Genomic DNA, 24089 nt, shown 5'->3' on the forward strand with positions numbered 1-24089 from the left:
CACCAGTCGTGTCGCGAGACCATGTGATGCTTAAAATCAGCACACTACATAGAATGGCTTGAACAACAATACATCGAAGCCGGCTAATACTTACTTCCTGAGCACGTGCGTGAAGAGCCCATCGGTCCACTCGCGTGTGTTGGGGTCCAGGGTTCCGTACAGGTGGTCCTTGCTGATGGCCTTGGGGTCGATGATGTGGGCCACACCCTCCATCCCCTCCAGGCGCTCCAGGGCCTTGAGCAGCACCCTCCAGGCCATGGTCTTGCCACTGCCAGAGGGCCCCACCATCATCAAGCCGTGGTTGATCTGGGTGATCTGGTACAGTTGGAGCACCTGGAATGATATGATATGGTTTAACATTACAGACTTGACACTTAGCTGACATCTTGGGAGTGCAGACAAACTTGGTTTCAAATTCAGACATTTTAATCAATGTCGGCACCAAAGGTTCTAAGGGAATTACATTCAAGAGAGAGTTCAAAGTAGTAACGATACTGTCATAGATGTAACAATTGTCATAAGGATAAAGAAAGAGTTTGGTTTTGCCAATCTACACTACAGCTCAAAAGTTTTAGAAGACCTACTCATTTAAGGGTTTTTCTTTATTTTTACTATTTTCTACATTGTAGAATAATAGTGAAGACATCAAAACTATGAACACATATGGAATCATGTCGTAAACAAAAAAAGTGTGAAAGAGATCAAAATATATTTTATATTTGAGATTCTTCAAAATAGCCACCCTTTGACTTAATGACAGCCTTGCACACCTTGAATGAGTAGGTGTATATTTCTGGGTGAAACCATACAGAGTGAATAATTGGGGACTACATTACGTACCTTCTCAACCCACATGCTGCCCACGTCGTCTCCGTCTCCATAGGTGAGGAACATCTCGGCGCAGACCTTGCGGAGCTCTTCGCGCAGAGCCGTCATCTCGCCGCGCATGTACTGCACGCCGGGGAAGACGTCCGACAGCAGGCTGAACAGCAGGGGGATGTCCTCAGCCACCAGCTTGGGTACCATGGTCTCACACACACTCTGGATCAGGATCTGAACACAGACAGAGACACACAGAGGTTAGGTGACATCTCTTCTAGAGGTCCTATCCCTTCCACAGGGACACAGAGGAAAGGGGACTCATCTTCTAGGTAAGCGACAACCCCTTCTAGATAACAGAAAAGCCATGCCATACATGCAATATTGGCAGTCCTTTTAATCTTTATACTTTGGGTGGCATGGTCTCCTAACCCAGTGTAAAAAATATGGCTCATGGGATTAGCTGGTGGTCATACAACTGGAAGTGTATTGTGACTGTAGTTTTAGTATGTTTTTAATAATGTATAAAACTGAAGAGAGAAAACCCAAAGATACTTCAGTTCCTTTACCTCCTGTTCGGGGAGGTTCTCTGCGATCTCGTTCTCGTCTACGTTCTCGCCGCGCTCACGCTTATCCTTCTTGATCCTCTGGATGCGCTCCCGCTTCACGTTGCCGGCGCTGACCAGCACGCTCTTGAGAGCTCGCAGACCAAAGTCGTAGTGACTCTGGGAGGACAGCTGTTCGTCGCATAGCCTGCAGGTGCACAGAAAAAAAATATATATTTTCAGTCAAGAAGGAACACAAAACCAATAGAGTGGAGCTTTCAGAGGTAGTAGTGCTGGCATGCATGAAAGATTTCACATTATTTGATTTCTTAAATGTTGTTGGAAATATGCAGCAGAAACGATATTAATCCCCCCACCCCCCGAGCTTCAAGGCCTGGCCTGGTTGGGTACAGTACATACTTGAAGAAGGGCACGATCTTCTTGGCCAGGATCTCTGCGGTGCGGAAGCCCTGTGAGTAGAGCATGACCTGGGCGATGAGTTGGCGGTCGGGCTTGGTCATGGCCAAGGAGCGGAACAGCTTCTTCAGATTGTCGGGCAGGTTTGAGCGGCCGGCGTAGCCGGGGTTCATGGTGATGAAGATGGCCATGTCTGGGCTCACCTTCACCTGCTTGTTGAGCAGCTCGCAGGTGACGGGAGCACCTGGAGAAGGGGGAAACGGTGACATTGTTTAACTTATATTCTTAAGTGCAACGCCATATGAAAACATGCTTGGTTTGAAATGAACGATGCAACATTGTCTAAGAAGCTTTTAATGAGTCTGTGGAGATACGTACTGCGGTCTCGGTTGGGGTTGCTGTGCTCCCTCAGGGCCACCTGGATGAACTGGACCTGCTGTGAGACGGCCGACAGCATCCTCTCCTCCAGACGATTAAACTCGTCGAAGCAGCCCCAGGCGCCTACCTGGCACAAGCCCACGAAGATACGACCCATCGCCTGGAGACAGATAAACAGATCTTTAAAAAAAAAAAAAAGAAGAGGCTTCTCTGATTCTGAAAATAACATTAAACCAAGATTAGCCTCTTTTAGCGTAAAGTAGGAGTCAGTATTAGCGTACCTGGAAGTCGAAGGTCTCATCACAGTTGAAGACCAGGACGAAGCGTCCCAGCTGGTGACCCAGAGCCTTCACAGACTCGGTCTTTCCAGTTCCGGCAGGCCCTGGAAATAAAGAGCGAAAAATCACCAGAGGATATGCTATAAAGTTGCAGCTCAGTTTGGCTTTCAGAATTTAAACTGTCTACTTTATTGGCTATGTAGTGTCTAGAGCAGGCCTGGGCAATTCCAGTCCACGGGGGCCTGATCGGTGTCACACTTGTCCCCCCATCCCTAGCAAACACACCTGATTTAAACTAATGACATGTTTAACTGAAGATCATGATTAGTTGATTATTGGAGTCAGGTGTGTTAGCTGGGGCAAAAGTGTGACACCAATCAGACCCCTGAGGACTGGAGTTGCCCAGGCCTCGTCTAGAGAGTGGCATGCAGTTCTTGGAGCGTACCAAAGGGAGCTCCACCGAACCTGGCCTCCAGGGCCTGGGTCATGGTCAGGTAGCAGCGGTCGGTCAGCGGGGTCTGGACCAGCTTGTCCTGGACTCCTAGGTACTCAAAGCCATAGTTGAATTTTGCGTTGGCCATCTGGATAGACAGCTGCTGCAGCACGTCCGTCTGCTTGGGGTCAAAGTAGAAGCGCATCTGGCTGAGCCACTCAAACGACTTGGGGTTGTCGACCTTGTTTTTAATCAGTTGCCTGGTCACGTCCCTCTGGTGGACCAGCTCAGTGATCTATAGGGAAGGAGCACAAACAGTTTACTTTTTCATCCGTTTGGATAGTGGGACTATACTTCTAAGTGCTTAGAATTGGACTGACAGAAAAGCTTGATGCCAAAGTCTGTGCATTTAACAATAATAATAATCATCTTTGAAATCCTACTTGGAGAATGTTCTTCTAAAAAGCTACACCCATTCTTCCAAACCAACTTGTCCAGAATGTCTGCCGATGTGTCATCTTCCACTCACCAGATGTTCCAGCTTCCTTCTGCGGAGTGGAGGCTGCTCCATCAGCACGGTGTCGGCCAGCACGTTCAGGGTGGCCTCCACATTGGTCAGCACGATCGACATGGGCGACATGTCCCCGCCACCCGAGATGGTGGTCAGAGCGGCATCCACTTTCTCAGACCAGTCGATCTGAGCCGACAGCACTACCAGCTGAGCCTGGAGTTAGAGGGAGAGAGAGAGATGGTTTTCAACATGTTTAATTGGTTCCAAGATCTTTGTGGACGTTACTGGTCTGATTACAATTTTCATGGATATTCTTTTGGGGCTACTAACCGGATTACTATCTGTTAACAACTTTGTGCCAAATATTTTTGTGAAAAGGGCTATGTAAATAAAATTGATTGATTGAGTGTGGGTCGTGGCCAATTTCTGTTGTGTCATTGCCGACTCAATTTCTGACTCAACATGATCATGGCTGACTGCTGGATGAACAATAGCCCACGGCGACGTTCCGTACCTGGTATCGGTCGATCCAATCGATGTATTTATCGAGTTCGATGGAGTTGCCCTTGTTGAACGCGCCCACCTCTGTGACCGACTCAGCCAGCAGCTTGGCCAGCGTGACCCGCATCTCCTTCTCCACCAGGGTCAGCCAGTCGTTGATCTTGGGGTGCTCTAGGAGGTCCACGGGGGTCTTGTAGAAGATCTCCTCACCCTCACGGGATGAGATGCCCAGCACCACCGTGCTTTCCTCGTTCAGCAGGATGCTGGAGACGCCGGCGAACATCTTCTTGAAGTGCTTCTGCAGCTTGGCCACGTTCTTGCTGTTTCCGATGATCTCCAGTAAGTCTTCATCACCAACGAAGTAGAACCTGGTAAACATAAACAAACATGTGTATCCTGAATGTGTTGACCATCAGTCACTTTACAGAACTAAATGACCATCCTAAATGATCAGCAATTACTAATATCTTCAATGGGGGGGGGGGCTAAATATTACAGCTAAAAAAGCTTAACTTGCTAAGACTACGTATATACAATCAATTATATAATTTATTTAAAAACAGTAAGAGTAAATAATACTTTATAGCTATAATATAGCTAACGTTAGTCAGCTAATGAGAAGCTGATCGCTGCTGGATGCTTTCACCTTTAGTTTGCCTGGGCCTGTTGCTGTCAGGTAGCACATGGACAAGCAGTACTGCAGTAGTCAGACATGACACAAACTACCAACATAGGTGGATCCTTCATTTATTTTTGCAATACACAAACGTTTATGAGAAGTCAGCCCTCAAATGCTAGCTAACGTTAGCTTGCAAATCAGCATTGAAAAATGCTGGCTAGCAAACATGAGATAGCAGGGATTTTAGCTAGCTAAGGATTTTAGTGAGCTATCAAACCTGTCTGGTGTGTTTGGTTAGCCTGCTAGCTAGTAGCCAGTGACATGGGAAGCAAGGTTAGGAATTAAGCTAGCTAGCCTGTTATGCAGGCGACAACGCTAACCGTTTAGCTAGCAAGCTAAACATTTGGCTACCTGGCGTCGGGAGTATAAGGTAACTTTAGTTACAGCGTGGTGAGGGTGAATTTAATTATTTCTTCAACATCTTGCTAGCTAGAAAGTTTATCTAGCTAGTTGTTGCCAAAGGACTTTGTAAAATGCTCTAGTTTTCTAGGTAGCAACATTAGCAAAGCTAGCTGCACAGTCACATTGGCTAGCTAGCAACATGACAATCTCTCTATTCAAGGTAGTCGAAACGCAATTTGAGATAGCCCAACCCAGGGTTGACTTTAAAGTGCGAAGCTTTAGATACGGCCCTCTTTTTTCAGAATTCAAACAAAGAGGTACGCTACAACAGGACTTGCTCTTGGTTTGAGCCATTTCTACTGAGAAAAGACCCTACACTTTAGACCGGATATAGGATTTCCCGGATTTTCCAAAAAACGGATGTCCCGCCCCAGGAAATGAGAGACAGGCCTATGGCAGATGCCACTATTAGAGACATGGATAACATCTTACCTGGGGAATGAGGACCTCTCCCTCTCCAGATACTCTCCCAGGGCCTTCTGGATCTTTCCCAGCAGGTCAGCCAGCCTCTCCAGAGATCTCTGCACCCCCTGGATGTTCAGCACGTCCATCACCAGAGGAGACTTGGTCACCTTCTTCATCAGAGCCAGGAACTCTGTGCTGATGCTATACGGGAGAGAGAAATAAAAGGTTGAGTAATGTTATCTTGGGGTGGCAGGTAGCCTGGCGGGTGGGAGCGTTGGGCCAGTAACCTAAAAGGTTGCTGGATCGAATCACAGAGCTGACAAGGTAAAAAATCTGGTCGTTCAGCCCCAGAGCAAGGATCAGTTGCAGATGACGTGGATGTCGATTAAAGCAGCCCCGCCGCACCTCTCTGATTCAGAGGGGTTGGGTTAAACGCAGAAGACACATTTCAGTTGAACTGACTAGGTATCTATCCCCTTTCCCCTAACAGCTTACCAAGATCTTTACCAAGTCCTCCTTACCATAGACAAGGTTCTTTGACCTATTCCCAATCTTAGGTGACAAGGGGGAACCTCAAATATTTCCTTGATTCCTTGCTTCATTCACAAAATGTACTGGAGGAGAAGATCAGAAGGGAAGAACTACGGATCTTACCTCGAGAACCTCTGGGTCTCCACAGGCAGCAGGTGTTTGATGTCAGCACTGCCAGTGAAGATGCCCTCCAGGTAGACCCAGCGGCGCTGGACATCGATCCACACGTCAAACAAGGCCATGATCCGGTTCAGCTTGTCCTCCCAGCTCATAGCATCTTCCTCAAACACCTGATGGCACAGAAGGAACCATTAATGCCTAATGACTAGGACCATACCATGTAAACTGTGTGTTCTTATACTATCCTACAAGAACCAGAGACCGAGTCAAGACAGGAACTCGGGATCCAGGCCCAACCTCTTAAGAAACCAGATCCCATCATGAGACCAAGACTGCATTTATATGATGTAAAGACCACAAGATCAAGAGTACATCTCTGGCAAGAACCCATTTGAATTGAAACGTCCACCGACCTTGTAGTAAGGTGACAGCTTCATGGCCGACACGCTGTTGATGTGCTCCTTGACCTTGTTGAAGAGGTCGTCCCAGCCACGGATCAGACGGCACTTGTTCTGGTAGTTGATCAGGTCCAGCTCATAGGCGTTCCAGACCTCACGGATCTGTCGCGGACCAATGGAAAAATAATACATCATCAATATTGCCACTTACTGTCATAGACATGACTTGATCACCAATTGGTCGAAAGGTGCACTAATATTGCAGTCTCTATGGACATACTTGACTACTCAGATATTAAATCCTTTTTCCTTTTTGTAATTGCGCTGCAGGGAACAATAAAGATTTGTTTAAGTGGAATGTTGTGGTTACCTGCTTGAGGAACTCCTCCAGGGCCATCTCTCCCTGGGCCACCAGCAGCACGTCTCTCACCACCATCTCGTTCCTCTGCAGGTCCACGTCCCAGATCTGACCCAGGGTCAGCTCCGACAGCACCCAGTTCACGTGCAGACGCTTCATCAGCTGCTTCCAGTGGCGGTCCTTCAGGGCCTCCGACTTCAGCTCGATCACCAGCATGTTGATCTGAGTGACGAGACAAAAGGACAGTTTAGTGTTAGGAAACTTGATTCAGGTATATTGTAGACGTGATCAGGATGTTATTCAACATTAACATGTACAAAGTCATTATCCAAGCTTTTCCCATCCAAGAGGAATGTCAACCAGACATGGTTCAATCTTTTGTATCAAGTAACTACTTTTCAATTGCAACAATGCAATGTCTAGTTTCGACTAGTACCGAGGGAGATACGGGGTCTTACCTTCATGTAACTCTTGAGAAGCCTCTGGACGTGCTCGTAAGACGCATACTGCCTCAGGCGAGCTGGGAAGTTCTTCAGCTCGTTTAGCAGGCCGTCTAAACTCTGACGCAGCTACAAAATCGGAAATACAGATACACATTACACTAACAGACTTGGCCCAATAGATGGGCCCAAAACAGACATGGTCCACGCACAATCCTAAACAGACATGGTCCACAGTGTCCTTGAACACAAAGACTAATTAATCTTACCTTGCGTGGTTGAACAGAGACCCAGGGCTGCTCCTTGGCCTGGTCAATCTGCTCCCACACCTTGGACAGCTCCGACCACACCCCCTTAAGGTCCTGTAGCTCCTCCAGAGCCACCTACAGCACATAGAAACAGACCAAACTTTAGCACCACAGAGGAGCATCTGAGGACATCTTACTGGGAAGTGACATGTTTGTATCGACAGATATACCAAGACTCCAGGGCACAACGAGGCAAGGAGAACAACGATGCCAAATGCAGAGTTGCTCTTGCACTGACTAATGAACAGTCCTAATGCAGTAGCGGCTGGCTGCAGATACCATAGTGATGAAAAGTTAATACTTCTAGTTTAAAAAGACAGAGGTGTAATAATCATACCTGAACTCTCTCTTCGCTGCCGCTCAGCAGGCCAGTGTCGGTCAGCTCCAAGGCCTCTTTGGCGCGGGAACACTTATCCCGGTCATCCTTCAGCCGACCAAACTTGCCCTCGTAGATGGTGAGAGACTGGAGGGCCTCCTCTGGACGCAGGCCCCCCTATGGAACAACAGATCTAGGATCAGCTTATACCCTCACCAAAATTCCAAGCGCAAAATTCAAAAGAAAGATTTATGCAAAGATCAAATTAAACAAAACCATCCTATATATATATCAATCTTTCAAACAAAAATGTATCTTAAATTATTTTCTCTTACAGCCACCGGTTTGGTCTTCTCCCAGTCGGCAAGGAGATCGATGGTGCGACCCTCCACGGCTTTGTCTTCCTGGACGATCTTCATCTGCAGGTTGGCCACCTGCTGCTGGATGGCCGTGTCCTTGCGCTTCATGATGTCGCTGAAGGCACCCCACTCGCCCTCGATGTTGTCGATGTACAGCCACGACGGCGGGAACTGGAAGCGTTGCTTCTCGAGAAGCCGCTGACCATTGCGGAAAAGCTGTGAAGAAAGAAGACAGGATTTTTAAAAACCCATCTTTTCAGATCAAAAATCTAAATGTACTCATCACATACAGTTTACAGCAGGGTAAAAAGGGCAGTGAAATAGTTATGTACTAGTTCCATCAACAATGCAGTACATTAATCAATAATTTCAAGTAAAAAAATAACAAGTATTAGAAGTAGTAGAGGGAGCATGCATAGTAGCAATGAACTGTATTTAAAAATAGAAAGTGGGTAGTGGAATCAATAGTATATAATAGAACAGCAGCGTTGACTGTGCGCGCGCTTGTGTACGAGTTCTCACCCATGACAATGATTTGAGGTCACAGCTTGTGAGGATCCTATGATTAAAAATAATAATAATAATTGTTTTACAGTACTTACATCCACGTTCTTCTCAAACTGCTTGATCTTGCGTTTGAGCGTCTGGACATAGGTGATGAAAGTCACAGCGTCTGAAGTGCTGGCGGTGTCCACGGAGTGCTGCTCCAGCTCTTGGCGGGACTGTGGTGTGACAGATGAAGATATGGGAGTTGAAATCAGATAGACCAATAGTCTGCTCCAACAGCCACACTAACAGTTTCATGCTAGTTATGACATTGGAATATATTGCCAGTGACAACAATGAAACCAGTTTCTCTTGGCAGACAGGAGAGGGCTTACCTTGGAGATCTGGGAGTGGAAGTCCTGCATGTTGTTGCCCAGCATCTGGCCGAACCTGCTGAGAACCTCCTTGTGCCAGGAGTCATACTTCAGGTTCACCTTGGACTGGACCTGGAGTTGAACAAAGTAGATAAACAATCTGCATCACCACATTTCTCGGCAACAATACATCTCATGAGCGCACAACTGTACAAAACAGCAGAAGTTGCTCTACTCTACTGCTGAATCGTCAGTCTCTTTACCTTGCCATAGTCGATGACCACGGGCCCAAACTCCTTCTTGGTCTCGGCGTTGTCGAAGGTCCCCCTGGCTTTGCGGATCTGGACCAATAGGGCCTGCCACTTGGTCAGATCCTCCCCCAGACGGTTGTAGATGTTCTCTGCCTGCATATCCCACAGGCATTGGTACTGCAACCACACCTACACAACAGAGACACATGGGTGAGTGACAGAACCAATAGCTAAGTAAACTCCATCCTGGGGTAAATCTCAAATAATCGTTATTTGCTTCATTGTGCTCAAAAGACATTGGAGGACAAGGTACAAGGGGAGGAACCAAGGACACAAGGAAAGACAATTGAGAAAGAGACCCAGTGGGTGTTTCAAATAGCTAGCTGGCTACATCTGGCACATTTACAGAAATGTTAAGGACACCAATACATCAACACGATTGATTGCATACCTTGACGTACTGCTCCACCTCGTTGACGTTGTCCTTGACTGAGTTGTAAGCCTCCTCCAGGGCAGCCGGGCCATCTGGCATTCTTGTCAGGGCATTCCTGTAGAACTTCTCCTCCTCAGACAGCTCATAGTGGACGCCCACCTAGTGGCCAGGACACCAATACATCAACTATAGCAACCTATACCAAAACATCCCATGTACTTGTACCCAGCATGCTAGAGAGGCTAGCTTGATGATATCACTGAATTCAATACTAACTTGCTAAAGAAGCTAGCTAGGTGATAGCAATGAATTCAGTACTAACTTGCTAAAGCAGCTAGCAATGAATTCAATACTAAACTTGCTAAAGCAGCTAGCTAGGTGATAGCAATGAATTGAACATATAAAAGTGCTCTGCATGGCCTCCAGACCTGGTATCTCTGGCTCTGGATCCTGGGCAGAGAGAGGATGACCATCTTCCAGGCAAACATCTCCTGGTAGAGCTTGTAGCGACAGTCTTCAATGGGCGGGTTTAGGTAGATCACTTGGTTGGTGATCCTCAGCTCATGTACAACGTTCTTTCACAAGTAGAAAAAAAAGCATAATACATTTCATAAATTGCAATTTGTGCCTTTGGGAAGACATTTTATTAGTTATATTCTTATCAAATCAATCCTCCTACTGCAGTCTTGGACCCTTACCTTGATCTTGGGCTCCCCGCCAGGCTTGTGGCTGACTTGAGGGGCCTCTGTGTCCATGTCCACATCAGCCTTGTCCTCCATCTGACCCCGGAGAACCTGGGTCCAGGCCCTGAGCCCAGCCTGCAGACGCACCCCGAGGATCCTTTCAATCTACACACAGGGAAAATAAAAGTTGTAATGAATATTGATTCAATAAACCACTTTTAACAAAAACCACAATAGGGACCAGCAGCAACAGAATAGGTGCTGGTATTTGTGGCCCCTACTGGTCATGTTCCAGGACAACTATCCGGCTCGAAGGACCATGAAAAAGAGTGCCAACTTGTAATTGGAGTACTCAGAGGGAGGTGCCATTTTAAATAGGAATAGGAATTTCCTCAGGAATGTGACCAGCAGGACACAGGGTAAGAGCCTCAAGACACAACACAGAAAGTATACTGGAGAGTGCTGTAAGAGTTTTGCACAGACCTCAATGTCCAGCTTGTTGACCCAGATGGGTAAGTTAGAATAGGAGTGCAGGTTGAGGTCATCCACAGCTTTCTGCACGCGGTTGAGGATCTCTGTGAAGGTCTTGTGTTCGTACATGCAGGTCTCGAGAGAGCGCACTTCAAGGTCGATCTTCTCCTCGATGAGCAGGAGGTCGTCCACCTGGAAAACAAAAATACATGAATAGCATACATTCAGGGCGGAATCCGAACATACGATCATCAAGTGCGGAATGTAAGTCTAGCAACTGCACGCTTAAAAGAAAAAATTGCCAGGTGAGATCCAACCTTATGGTTCCAAAAAACACTGACCTTCTCCTGGAAGTTGAAGACGGTCTCGGCCAGGCGCTGGACGTAGGGGTCCAGTTTGTAGGACTCCCAGACCAGTGCAATGCCCTCCGTGACCAGAGCCTGCACTTCCTTCTTGAGGCCGGCCACCAGCAGCGAGATGGAGATGCGTTCCTCCACCTTCTCGCAGGTGCGCTCGTACGTGCGCACGCTCTCGATCAGGGAGATGGCGAATGGATAGAGCTGATTGGCCTGGTGTGCCTTGTTGACAATGGCAAGCGGCACACGGAAGCTCAGCCACTTGAGGTTGCGCACCTCCTTAGACAGCGTGATGATCTCGGGCAGGAAGTTGACCTTGAGCTTCAGCATGTTTCCTGTGCGACCGCGGGCCCGGCTGGTCTCAATGGTGAAGATGCGGCCCGACACGCCCAGGTTGCGCTGCTGCACCTTGCGTGCCCAATCGTCAAAGATCTCCTGAGTGTTGAGCTTGGCGCGGAAGCTGTCGCCATCCTGCTTCAACTTGAGGCCCTCCACGTGGTTCTCCCAGCCTTTGCCCAGCACGTCTTCCACACGCTTCATGTAGGCGGTCAGCTGCCGGTCGATCTGCTTGGCCCAGATGATGGAGCCCGACACAGGTGGCAGGTCACGCACGTGGCTCATCTTGCATGATTGGCTCTGTGGGTACTGCACCTTGAACTTGTCGTGCAGCGACTCAATGTCATCTTTGACGCGCTGGATGAGCTGCGTCTGGTACTCGCGGATGGCGCCGCGGATGTGGGGACGCACGAACAGGGCGTTGAAACGTGAGAAGATACGGAACATCTCGTTGGCATTCTTGGCCGTTCCCAGCTGGTCACGGAGGCGGGCGGTGATGCGGGTCTCCACGCGGTCAATGCGCTCGTCGTAGCGCTTCATTGCTGCCTCCCAGGCCTCCATTCCCTCCTTGGACACATCCAGGCCGTCAACCTCCTTAACGTTCTCATAAGCCAGGTTCACCTCCTCAATAGCGTTGGCGTCCGCAGCGTCGAACAGCACCTCCGCCACCTTCATCTCAGTGGGCTCCACCGCCTCGCCTGGGGCGTGCTGGGGCACCGCAGACACCTTGACAAGGCATAGAGAGAAAGAAAACCTTTTAGCAATGACGTATGATATTACCACTTAGAAACCAGCAAGGGCAACTCTTGACCAAAACTGCAAGTCATTGTGGGGGGGGGGGGGGGGGGGGGGGAATTCCAGAACTGTATTAAGCTTACAGCTTACTCCTGGACTTAAAAGTATGCTCAATAGAGAAGCTCCATCAACAGTGGTTAATCCAGATATAAACTTGATCTGGGCCCATAATACCAACCCTTGGGGGCACTAGCCATTGACAAATCTCTGCCTCTTTCTTACCTGAGGCCTGAGTACACGAACGATGACGGCCCTCAGCTGCTCGTGCTGCCTGCGGAAGCGCCTCATGTGGTCGAGGCGGGCCTGGAGCTTGCGATGGGCTGGGCTCAGGCGCCACACCATCTTCAGGTTTTCCTCCCTCTTCCTCTTCACGATGTCTCTCAGCAGGACCTGGAGCTTCTCATATTCGTCCTCCCAGGTCTGGAAGACCTCGAAGCACGCTACCATCACCTGCAATGGGATAGAAATTAGTATTAACTAAATGCTACTATCAACTAAATGCTATTAAGTCATGTCAATACAACGATATAGAAGAGTATAGATGGGTTAGCTAACAACGACACAAAAACCATGTGCACCCATCCATGGGGCATAAGTCAGTGTTGTTGTGAATCTGGATGGCCAGATTGCTAGCAAGAACGACAAGATACTGCCGTGTGGGGAATGTGGCTGATTTCAGCTTGTTTAATCTTGTTATTGGTACCATGTCTTGTTTTGACTGATGTCAATGCTAATATGCCTAAAATTTGCTTGCTAGCTAGCTAACCAACAACTAACAATGCATTTGAGAGACAACAAGTGGTTATTGTGCAAATGTATTTATGTTTTCAATAAACATCGGGGGGACGAAATATAGCTTACATGTTGTCAACAATCTAAGCCAACTCTGTGTTTTACCCCATAGTTGCACACGTCTCGGTTATGTTGCTAAACAACCAACTCGTCTATGGAGTATTTGTAGCAGCTGCCACTGTAGACTCACCTTTTCAAACTCCTCATAGGCCACGTGCATGAGCTTCCTGGTGCCCAGCACTTTGAGGAGCTGGGAGCTGAGGTCTCGGGAGATGGCCTCCACCAGCCGCAGGGCCCGCTGAATGGGGTACTTGGTGTTACGGATCTTCCTCAGGTGGGTGAAGATGGCCACCAGCGCCTGGCGGATCTTATCCAGCTCAGTGGCTGACAGCAGGTCGTTCAGGGGGAAGTCCTTCATCAGGGGGTTGTAGTCGTTGACCGTCTCCACTGCCTGCTTCAGACCTGGGAAACAGATGGGAGGAAAAAAACATATTCAAGTCATTAAGTCTAATAAAATGATGGCACGTTCTAAACATAGAATTAGGAATTAGAATACAATAGGATCTCCATGGTTCTAAAGTAGTGATGTCAATCAAAGTGGAACATGTATATTGAGTGACAAGTCCTCAAACAAATAAATAAAAGGAAAAGGTTCCTTGTAATATCCAATTCATAAAGAGGTATCGGCGCTTGTTCCATCAAACACAACTCACCGGTGTCAGTGTCAAAGCTGACGGTGGCGTGGAAGCGCTTGCCGTGCTTTAGGATGTCCAGAGTGAGCAGCACTTCGGGGCTCTCCCTCTTCTCCTGGATGCGGTTCAGGGCGCGCTCCAGGTTCAGCCAGAAACTGATCTCCTGCAGGGCCGTCCCAGAGGCCGGGTCACGGTCCAGCTTGGTCACCTGACAGGAAGAGGAGAGTATTCAAAACAACCATTCAGACTCGCCGGAGTACACAAAAACCACAGTAAGAGATGTCAAATGCAACCAACAAGCCATGGTGATGTTCAGTCGGTGGCAAGCGTTTCAAAATGGAGTGAAGCGGGGGAGGTACTAACTTATCGTGTTCAATATAAACACCATTTTTTATGTACCTTTGCAAAACGTTTTGCTTGAGTATGGCCTGCTACGGAACACTACCTGGCACCCAATTTCTCAGACAAGTCATTGTTTCGACCCTCACCTTCTGGATTTCCCGGATCCAACGGTTGACCCCCGACTGCAGCTGGTTGAGGAAGGTGGGGTCCTCCACCTTGTCGCCAAAGTCAGTGACCTTGGGCTTCTCACCGCGTTCGTAGCACGCCTTGGCGATGTTGAGGATGATGGGGTGGATGATAAGGCTGATCTCTGGGATCTCGATGTTCTGCTGCAGGTGTAGCAGGCCCATCTCCAGCTCTGCAATCTTCTTCTCCACAGAGGGAGCCATCTTGTCGCCATCCCTGGACCAGGACAAAATGGAGGCATTATTAACCCACTGGGTATAAACGAGATGTGCAAAATATGAAAACAAAGAACAGTTTTACAATACTACCATGATAGTCCACTTAGTTCCTGGTTTACCTGTCTGCCTTGCCAGATTCACGGATGTAGGACTTGAAGAAGGGAGCAACGGCATTGCTGATGAAAGAGTGCAGGGTCTCGTAGGGAGAATCCTCACTCAGAGTCAACACGCGCACCTGGGTCGATATGGGCTTGTCAGCGTCAATCACTCCAGTCCTCTTGATGAAAGCCAGACTGAAAAACAAAGTTGTAAAATGTCATAATCCACATATGAATAAACAGGGATATAGGCTAGTTGATGTAGTATTATGCAATGTTAGGAACCATTTCACCAGTTTGATACACAAAGGTAACACGTAGGGCAGGCCTATCTAACTGGGAAAAAAATCAGTCTAACTATCCCTAGGCACGTCTAAAAATGGAAACCCTATGCCATCACAATCTCAAAATGGATATCACTGTATGATCTTGCGGCCAAGGATGACTCAGGGCTTAAAACAGACTCGGTGACATAACATTGCCACGAGCGGCAGGGTGAACAAAAAAATATTACTGACTGCAAGACAATGCACTCACAGAGCGCATGTGCACGCTTCACTCTCCTACAATGTGATAGCTTTCCAACAACTGTGGGGGGGGGGGGGGGGAGAGATTAGGTTCTCGCTTCACACTCTTTGTTGTTGCGTAATTCTCCTTGATACTGCCATTTACTTCCTGTATCATAAAAGTTCTTGCCTGTTGGACTTGAGCCCATAGTGGATGTCAATGTTGATGTTGTAAGAGATGCACTCCTTCTCTTCCTCTCCTTCATCCCCAACATCCTCTGAGGAGAGAAAAACAAGAATACCAGTCAGTGAAAGCACAGAAGCATAGAAAAAGGGTGTATGGATTCAACCTACATTACCTAAAGCACAATATGTAACATCCCGAAGAGGAAAGCCCATTCTAAGATATTAAAATACAATTCGAAAATGATTCAAATGAAACAGCGGCATAATATTTTAATGATACACAAATACTTCAGCAATTAGCCTATTTAAGCCTACACTACAGTTTGTTCTTGATGCAGACTGACTGCCATTGAGGCCATGAAAACAAAAAGTGCTATAAAGTGTTGTGTTATGCCCTGCCAACATTTGGCCCTTAGGGTTGGGCGATGTCTGGATTGATACCATCCCATCCAAACGTGGAGGTGGGGTGGGGGTCAATTTATATTGCGCACAGAGGGGTCAATTGGTGGAAAGAAAGCAATATAAAAGCATAAAGGACACATTGGTTATACTAGAACTGTGATTTGGTGCAAAATGTTTTTAAAATTGTTCCTAAAGCCACAAAATAAATCTCAATAAATAACTGTTCAAAACCGTGTTGGGCCTAGTTATGTTTATCTAGTCAAGGTTGCAGAATGAAAAAAATCATATATATATATATATATATATATATATATATATATATTTTTTTTTTTTTAATATGGTAGGACCATGTTTCTCTTGTCCATAAAAATACTCAGATATCAGTTATATTAGCCTACAATTTAAAAATGAATATTGTAGCCGTTTCAAGTGAAGGCTATTGTTACTTCATCTTGATTATCTAGGTAAGAGCCCCTGCAAGGTTCTTTGACATTTTGAGTATTAAAAAAAAAAGGAGAGCAAGTGACAGGATTTTACTTTGTAACTATAGTAAAGCCTCCCTCATGCAAAAATAAAATAAAAACTGAATTAACACGGCTGACTTAGTGGGAAAGAATCGTCGCCCGTTTGGCAGTTCAGTTTCAGGTCGAATGATGGTGAGCCAGCAGACATGACCGAAGTCACTTGCAGAAAGAGTCAGGGCAAAGGATGGACCGACTACAAACCTCCGTCAACAGTTACAAGTCCATCATCCTGTTGAGTTCGCAACTCTGGGGCAGAAAAGGTGAACATGCTGGTGTTCCTTGCCAGAAAGCTTTAGGTAGGCCTATGACATGGTAAAAAAAAAACTAGACCTAAATGGTTCCTTATTGCGTTTTTATAAAATGGAGTCTATATTAAAATCCAGATGCATCTTATTCGAAAGACAGTTGCGCCGGTCGGCGCGTCTATAGTGGGGATTTATTGAAGCTCAATGTTAAAATAAACATTTCCCTATCATCATATATGACACCAAAGTCAGTGAAAATGTACAAATCAACGTGGGGAGGTACACACACTCCCAGCCTATAGTCATGATCCGGCCGTTACCGAGAACCACCATACCGGATTTTTTTTACAGAGAACCACTACTTTGAAGAATCTCAAATATATTTTGATTTGTTTAACACTTTTTTTGGTTACTTTTTGATGATTATATGTGTTATTTCATAGTTGTGATGTCTTCACTATTGTTCTAAAACTTTTGACTGTTAGTGTACACACACACACACACACGCAGCAGTCTAAGGCGCCTGCATCTCAGTGCAAGAGGCGTCACTAGAGACCCTGGTTCAAATGCAGGCTGTATCACATCCGGCCGTGATTCGGAGTCCCATAGGGTGGCGCACAATTGGCCCAGCGGCGTCCGGGTTTAGCCGGGATAGGCCGTCATTGTAAATAATAATTTGTTCTTAAGTGACTTGCCTTGTTAAATAAAAAGGTTACACACACACACACACCAAAAAAAAGTTCTTTTGATGGCATTTACGCATGTCCCCAGTACCAGTAAAACATCATCAAAACCTATTTCTTTCACTTATTTGCTGTGCTGTTTCGTTTTTCATTTGTTCAGTCGTTTCATTCTCAACCAGGATTTCTATAGAATGCCGTTTGTGTCTTTGCGTGTCAAATAAGCTTGTTGACCAATTAGGACCTGGATGACTACACGTCACATAATTGAACGCATTAATTAATTTCTTACGTAGTTATTACACATTGATTACACTATCCCTCGTATTTCATATTTCACAACGATTCATCGATACATATGCTATGATGCTGGTAGAGTTGTCTCGCGCGCCTACAGTGCTGATCATTAAAAAAAGATGAAAGCAAACAATGTTCTTCCCCAAAAACATAGCAAAACGAAATAATCTGTTTCAGTAGCTATAGCTAGCTAGGTGTCATCTAAAATAACCCTAATTTATAAAGACAGTTATTTGATTAATGGTGGTCGGACCCATCTATGTGAAGCTAGCCACAATAAGGATTAGCCACAATAGTGGACTTTGTGGTTAGCCTTCAAAATAAAAGTGTCATCAAATGCATAAAAATAGTAGAATTATGCCATAATTGAATAGATCATGCTAAACGAGGTTGGAATGTTATATAAAAACAAAAGACAATATTCTGTTAAATTGACAAATATGTTAAAATCTCACTGGATGTATTAGACTTTAGAATTGCATTGGGGGCATACTTATTTCACTGTACAGCCTTACCCTATGGATTATGGATCAATGACATGGGGTATCAGTCTACTCAGTGACACCCACAGAACATTAGCATCGTAGTTCTTACTGCGGGACTCTGAAACAACTGAATTGAGCCACATTTATTGTCAACCTATGTGTATTGAATACTATTCCTGAGGAAAAACAATACTGTGTGGATGTTTTGTTGTCTGATAACTCTGAGGATGTTGGGAAAAAATATATTGGGTATTGAGTAGACTGTTACCCCATTCCATTGATTCATATTGAACTGCACAATTTTACAGTGAAATATGAATGTCAATACACACAATAGGCTGACTGGGGAGGTGAGTTCACAGCCACAGTCCCGCGATAAGCGCTACAACGCTAATATTTGAGTAAACTCTTTAAAAGTTGTGTTCTGTGGGTGTCACCGAGTAGACTGTCGGCCTACCCCAGACGACGCGGGGCCAAATTGTGCGACACCCAATCACGGCCGGTTGTGATACAGCCTTACACGGAACCCAAACCGGCTGGGCGCGTGCGCCATTTTGCATACATTTACTTTGTCCCCCCACATCAAACGCGATCACGACACACAGGTTAAAATATCAAAACAAACTCTGAACCAATTATATTAATTTGGGGACAGGTCGAAAAGCATTAAACATTTATGGCAATTTAGCTAGTTAGCTTGCACTTGCTAGCTAATTTGTCCTATTTAGCTAGCTTGCTGTTGCTAGCTAATTTGTCCTGGGATAAACATTGAGTTGTTATTTTACCTGAAATGCACAAGGTCCTCTACTCCTCCAATTAATCCACACATAAAAACGGTCAACCGAATTGTTTCTAGTCATCTCTTCCTTCTAGGCCTTTCCTTCTCTTGACTTTATATTGGGATTGGCAACTTTCATAAATTAGGTGCATTATCGCCACTGACCTCGTTCGTCTTTCAGTCACCCACGTGAGTATAACCAATGAGAAGATGGTACGTGGGTACCTGCTTCTATAAACCAATGAGGAGATGGGAGAGGCAGGACTTGCAGCGCGATCTGCGTCAGAAATATAACTAATATTTTTAGCCCTTGGCAACGCAGAAGCTCGTTGGCGAGAGCGAGCAGTATGGGTGCAATAATTGAATAACATAGATTTCTGAATTTATTTTGCAACGCTCGCGCACACGACACGAGCGGTGTAGTCAGCCTGTTACCTGTGGTGAAATGTTTTCCACACACATAGCTACGTGGAGCCTACTTGGACACCGGGTCCCCACATTTCCCCTACTCTCCCACACCTAATAGCCTGAAGCCACAGCACAGGGTACTTCTCGCAAGGTCTGTTTCCTTACGTGGGAGAATTGTGAACCGTAGGTTGATTTGTATTTTTTTTTTACCTGGTTACATGTACATTGAACACAGCAGCTTAGTTGAACACGCATACTCTTAGTCCATATAGACCTCATCAGAAGGAATTCGCCTCGACCACGCCAACAAATTGGGGGGACATTCTTTCCCATTGACCCCAATTGTAAACATTTTTGTTTTGTAATGTTTTGTTTTTTTTGTAATACAGAAATTACAAAGCATGCCGAAAAGGCGAATTCCTTCTGATGAGGTCTATATGGACTAAGAGTATGCGTAGGCCTATAGCCTATTATTTGCAGTTTGGTTTGCAATGAGGAATTTTCTGACGGCACAATTTATTTTGCATACACTCTGGTCAAGTAAAGCAGAAACGTATAAGGTTTGTTTCAACTTCCAATTTGATTAGTCCATCTTGCAATTGTTTGTTCCCCCTCATTACTACTATTGTTACTTATTTAGGCGGCTATTCGCAAACAAATTAAATGGAACTCCGTTAGGCCAATATATGAATTTGATGGTTGATCATGAAAGAGTTGGCTATGCCTAGGCCAACAAGTCACATTCAAATCGAATGTCGATTAAGGAGAAATTAAGATTTTAAAACAATAACCTAGACAACGAAGTTGAAAAGGCCCGTGATCATCCGATATTGGAGGGGGGGAAAAAACATGTCAGGCTCTGACATTTTGCGCTATCCGCTCTTTTTACAATCTTTTTTATTTTAACTAGGCAAGTCACTGTTCTACACTGTTCTCTTGCATTATGCAAATAGTCTAAATACGACATACATGCTGTGCCAGACTTCGGAGGTGCAGTCAAGTTCAAATATCGTTTATGACATCACGATGTTTTCACGATCGACGATGGCTGTCAAACGTAGTCGATAGATGATGCATACGTAAAATCGCACGTCGACGATTGCTGTCAAACGTAGTCGATAGATGATGCATACGTAAAATCGCCCATCGACGATGGCTGTCAAACGTAGTCGATAGATGATGCATACGTAAAATCGCCCGTCGACGATGGCTGTCAAACGTAGTCGATAGATGATGCAATCGTAAAATCGCCCAACCCTACTGAGCGCATGACACTGCTTTCAGAGATGACTCAAATCTTTTGTGCTCTCCTCCCTGCAAGATGAGGTCACTCACTGCTGCTAGAGATAAAAATCTGCATTGCAGCATTCGTATAAATATGCACTTTCTGTTTGTGCATCCCAACCAAGCATACAGAAAACAATCAAAGTCCACCACTCGAATGGAGACATTTCAACTCCTCATCACTGTAGCCAGATAACTATATGATCAGCACAGATAACTACCTAATTTTCTTAGTTAAGTGTGCCACGCCTAGATGATAAAAGGAATATAGACGTGCGTGTGTGACTGAAATGACATTTCTATTTGGCACAGTGGTTTTGGACTAACAGGAGCCTGATATTCACATGATCCTATAGCTGAGGGCAAACCTCTAGAACAATGGAGCCGTTCATTGAACCGCATCCACTGTAAACGTTATCTGCCTTGTATTTTCTATAAGATTGTACCTCTGACATGTTAACTTATCTACGTAAACCGCCAGTAAATGTTTGGGTGAGAGGAATCCTCTGACGGATACTGCAGCAGCATGAGCACATTTGACTGGCTAGCTAACGTTAAGATGTAGCCTACGAATGTGCAGTCTATTAACTAGCAAATTATTATTATTTTTTTTTTTAAACAATTAGCTAGCAATTTCTTAATCTAACTAGCTAGTTAGTTAACTAACTACCGTATTTGAATCAGACTGACCTTTGAGAGTGCTTCTCTCAACCAGAATGGTGTGAATTTGGGGGTCCGAAAGAAACTTCCTCATTTGCTCTATGGAGGTCTTCTCTTCTAGGGCGGTTTCCAAGGAGGCCGGAGCATCGCCGCCATCTTCCAGGAGCAGAGGGACAAGTTTACGAATATGCTTCTGCAGCACCGCGGCATCAGCAACCGTTTGAACGGTGGTAGACACCTCCATGGTGCCGGAGCTATCGTCGCCCCCGCCGCCGTCCGACATTTTCTGAAATAACGACCAACAATCGGTCGTAGACTCAACACTGAACAAAGAAACGTCTGGTCAAACCACATCAACTGGTAACGTGTCAATGCGGCGGTACATTCGCTACCCTTCAGATGTATTCATGCAGTGCATGCTGGTATTTGTAGTACCAGAGGACGAATTTGAAGCTTTATGTCGATGGCAATGTCCCATAAAACTACTACGCTACCCACAATGCAATTCAGACCGGTCTCAACTTTTGTCTGAAAGGGGGAAATGGGAGTTGGCTGATAAACGCATATTGTTTTACTGCCTGAAAACTAATAGTAACCTAAACTACAGTATTGCCTAAACTCTGTGGTATATTTGGAACAAGAAATAATCAGATTTCGCGAAAATGTATATGTCTCTGTGATAAAACAACCTTTTAACAAATGCGGGTTCAGAAAGAGCATTTACAAGCTAATTGTACCACCAGGGGGCGGTATTGCTATTCAAGAAAGTGTCTGGCACGGAAAACATTTCAATTAAACTCTTTTTTTAGACAGGTTTATATTTATCTAGGCACCTACCTTCTATAAATATATTTTGATGTGAATAAACTGAAATCCCTGTCGTTGTATTACAAATTTAGTACGGATTAGTTTAATATTATAGCCTATCACAGTCTGTCTGACACCCCTATTGAGTTGGCACAAGGTCGTTAAGGATTATGACAGTGCAATAACCATAGGCAGTGACGGTAAATGAAGTGGAGAGCTGTGTGGATGGATTTTAAAGTCACATGACCGAAGTCAACGACTCAAACCTCTATGGACGAAAACAGAGGTGTGGGCTACTTTTGTAACACGGAGGGATCAGAGGCATTGAGGGAGCGAACGGAGTTTTCAGAAGGACGGGGGGCACCGACTCCTCGCCTAAAAATGCCGAATAAAGGGAAAAAATATAAGGTGAGTAGGCTAGATGTACAGATATGATTGAATAACAAAACTGTTAGGATTCATAGGTGAAATAGCCTAATTAGTTATTGAATGAGTCTCTCTCTCAATTAAATTCAAAGGGCTTTATTAGCATGGGAAACATATGTTTTCATTGCCAAAGCAAGTGAAATAGATAACAAACAAAAGTTAAATAAACAATCACAAATGAACAGTATAGACATTTAAATGTCATATTATGGCTATATGCAGTGTTGTAACGATGTGGAAATAGTTAAAGTACAAAAGGGAAAATAAATACATATAAATATGGGTTGTATTTACAATTGTGTGTTCTTCACTGGTTGCCAGTGGTGGAAAAAGTACCTAATAAACTCAGAAAAAAAGAAACGTCTCTTTTTCAGGACCCTGTCTTTCAAATATAATTCGTAAAATCCAAATAACTTCACAGATCTTCATTGTAAAAGGTTTAAACACTGTTTCCCATGCTTGTTCAATGAACCATAAACTATTAATGAACATGCACCTGTGTATTGGTTGTTACGACACTAACACCTTACAGAGGCAATTAAGGTCACAGTTATGAAAACTTCTACTGACTCTTAAAAACACCAAAAGAAAGATGCCCAGGGTCCCTGCTCATCTGCGTGAACGTGCCTTAGGCATGCTGAAAGGAGGCATGAGGACTGCAGATGTGGCCAGGGCAATAAATTGCAATGTCCGTACTGTGAGACGCCTAAGACAGTGCTACAGGGAGACAGGACGGACAGCTGATCGTCCTCATAATGGCATACCATGTATAACACCTGCACAGGATCGGTACATACGAACATCACACCTGCGGGACAGGTACAGGATGGCAACAACAACTGCCCGAGTTACACCAGGAACCCACAATCCCTCCATCAGTGCTCAGACTGTCCGCAATAGGCTGAGAGGCTGGACTGAGGGCTTGTAGGCCTGTTGTAAGGCAGGTTCTCACCAGACATAACCGGCAACAACGTCACCTATGGGCACAAACCCACCGTCACTGGACCAGACAGGACTGGCAAAAAGTGCTCTTCACTGACGAGTCGCGGTTTTGGTCTGGGGTCTGGGGTGGTGTGTCACAGCATCATCCGACTTAACTTGTTGTCATTGCAGGCAATCTCAATGCTGTGCATTACAGGGAAGACATCCTCCTCCCTCATGTGGTACCCTTCCTGCAGGCTCATCCTGACATGACCCTCCAGCATGACAATGCCACCAGCCATACTGCTCGTCCTGTGTTTGATTTCCTGCAAGACAGGAATGTCAGTGTTCTGCCATGGCCAGCGAAGAGCCCGGATCTCAATCCCATTGAGCACGTCTGGGACCTGTTGGATCGGAGGGTGAGGGCTAGGGCCATTCCCCCCAGAAATGTCCGGGAACTTGCAGGTGCCTTGGTTGAAAAGTGGGGTAACATCTCACAGGAAGAACTGGCAAATCTGGTGCAGTCCATGAGGAGGAGATGCACTGCGGTACTTAGTGCAGCTGGTGGCCACACCAGATACTGACTGTTACTTTTGATTTTGACCCCCTCTTTGTTCAGGGACACATGTCTGTGGAATATGTTCAGTTTATGTCTCAGTTGTTGAATCTTATGTTCATACAAATATTTACACATGTTAAGTTTGCTGAGAATAAATGCAGTTGACAGTGCTGAGTTTAGTATTACTTGAGTAAAAGTAAAGATACCTTA

The 24089-nt window shown here is 45.5% G+C and overlaps 1 protein-coding gene across 1 annotated transcript in view; it reads right to left on the reverse strand.

Moving 5' to 3' along the window:
• The window catches only part of dync1h1 (dynein, cytoplasmic 1, heavy chain 1), a 48729-nt gene extending 27280 nt beyond the window's left edge, over nucleotides 1-21449 (reverse strand). The window contains exons 1-32 of the mRNA XM_039008770.1: nucleotides 21197-21449; nucleotides 15408-15495; nucleotides 14733-14906; nucleotides 14356-14611; nucleotides 13889-14075; nucleotides 13366-13637; nucleotides 12606-12833; nucleotides 11238-12314; nucleotides 10909-11088; nucleotides 10441-10590; nucleotides 10171-10317; nucleotides 9761-9901; nucleotides 9322-9498; nucleotides 9080-9190; nucleotides 8801-8920; nucleotides 8175-8414; nucleotides 7861-8016; nucleotides 7485-7598; nucleotides 7234-7344; nucleotides 6788-6997; nucleotides 6433-6579; nucleotides 6023-6189; nucleotides 5396-5569; nucleotides 3896-4250; nucleotides 3400-3594; nucleotides 2883-3165; nucleotides 2441-2541; nucleotides 2160-2319; nucleotides 1785-2025; nucleotides 1389-1572; nucleotides 841-1053; nucleotides 95-333 (exon numbers count right to left, since the gene is read on the reverse strand). Coding sequence (XP_038864698.1) covers nucleotides 95-333; nucleotides 841-1053; nucleotides 1389-1572; nucleotides 1785-2025; nucleotides 2160-2319; nucleotides 2441-2541; nucleotides 2883-3165; nucleotides 3400-3594; nucleotides 3896-4250; nucleotides 5396-5569; nucleotides 6023-6189; nucleotides 6433-6579; nucleotides 6788-6997; nucleotides 7234-7344; nucleotides 7485-7598; nucleotides 7861-8016; nucleotides 8175-8414; nucleotides 8801-8920; nucleotides 9080-9190; nucleotides 9322-9498; nucleotides 9761-9901; nucleotides 10171-10317; nucleotides 10441-10590; nucleotides 10909-11088; nucleotides 11238-12314; nucleotides 12606-12833; nucleotides 13366-13637; nucleotides 13889-14075; nucleotides 14356-14611; nucleotides 14733-14906; nucleotides 15408-15495; nucleotides 21197-21449 — 6851 coding nt within the window. The remainder of the gene's footprint in view (nucleotides 1-94; nucleotides 334-840; nucleotides 1054-1388; nucleotides 1573-1784; nucleotides 2026-2159; nucleotides 2320-2440; nucleotides 2542-2882; nucleotides 3166-3399; nucleotides 3595-3895; nucleotides 4251-5395; nucleotides 5570-6022; nucleotides 6190-6432; nucleotides 6580-6787; nucleotides 6998-7233; nucleotides 7345-7484; nucleotides 7599-7860; nucleotides 8017-8174; nucleotides 8415-8800; nucleotides 8921-9079; nucleotides 9191-9321; nucleotides 9499-9760; nucleotides 9902-10170; nucleotides 10318-10440; nucleotides 10591-10908; nucleotides 11089-11237; nucleotides 12315-12605; nucleotides 12834-13365; nucleotides 13638-13888; nucleotides 14076-14355; nucleotides 14612-14732; nucleotides 14907-15407; nucleotides 15496-21196) is intronic.
• Nucleotides 21450-24089: the final 2640 nt, after the last annotated feature.

Source organism: Salvelinus namaycush, chromosome 15 (assembly GCF_016432855.1).
Source record: "Salvelinus namaycush isolate Seneca chromosome 15, SaNama_1.0, whole genome shotgun sequence".
NCBI classification, from domain to species: Eukaryota; Metazoa; Chordata; class Actinopteri; order Salmoniformes; family Salmonidae; genus Salvelinus; species Salvelinus namaycush.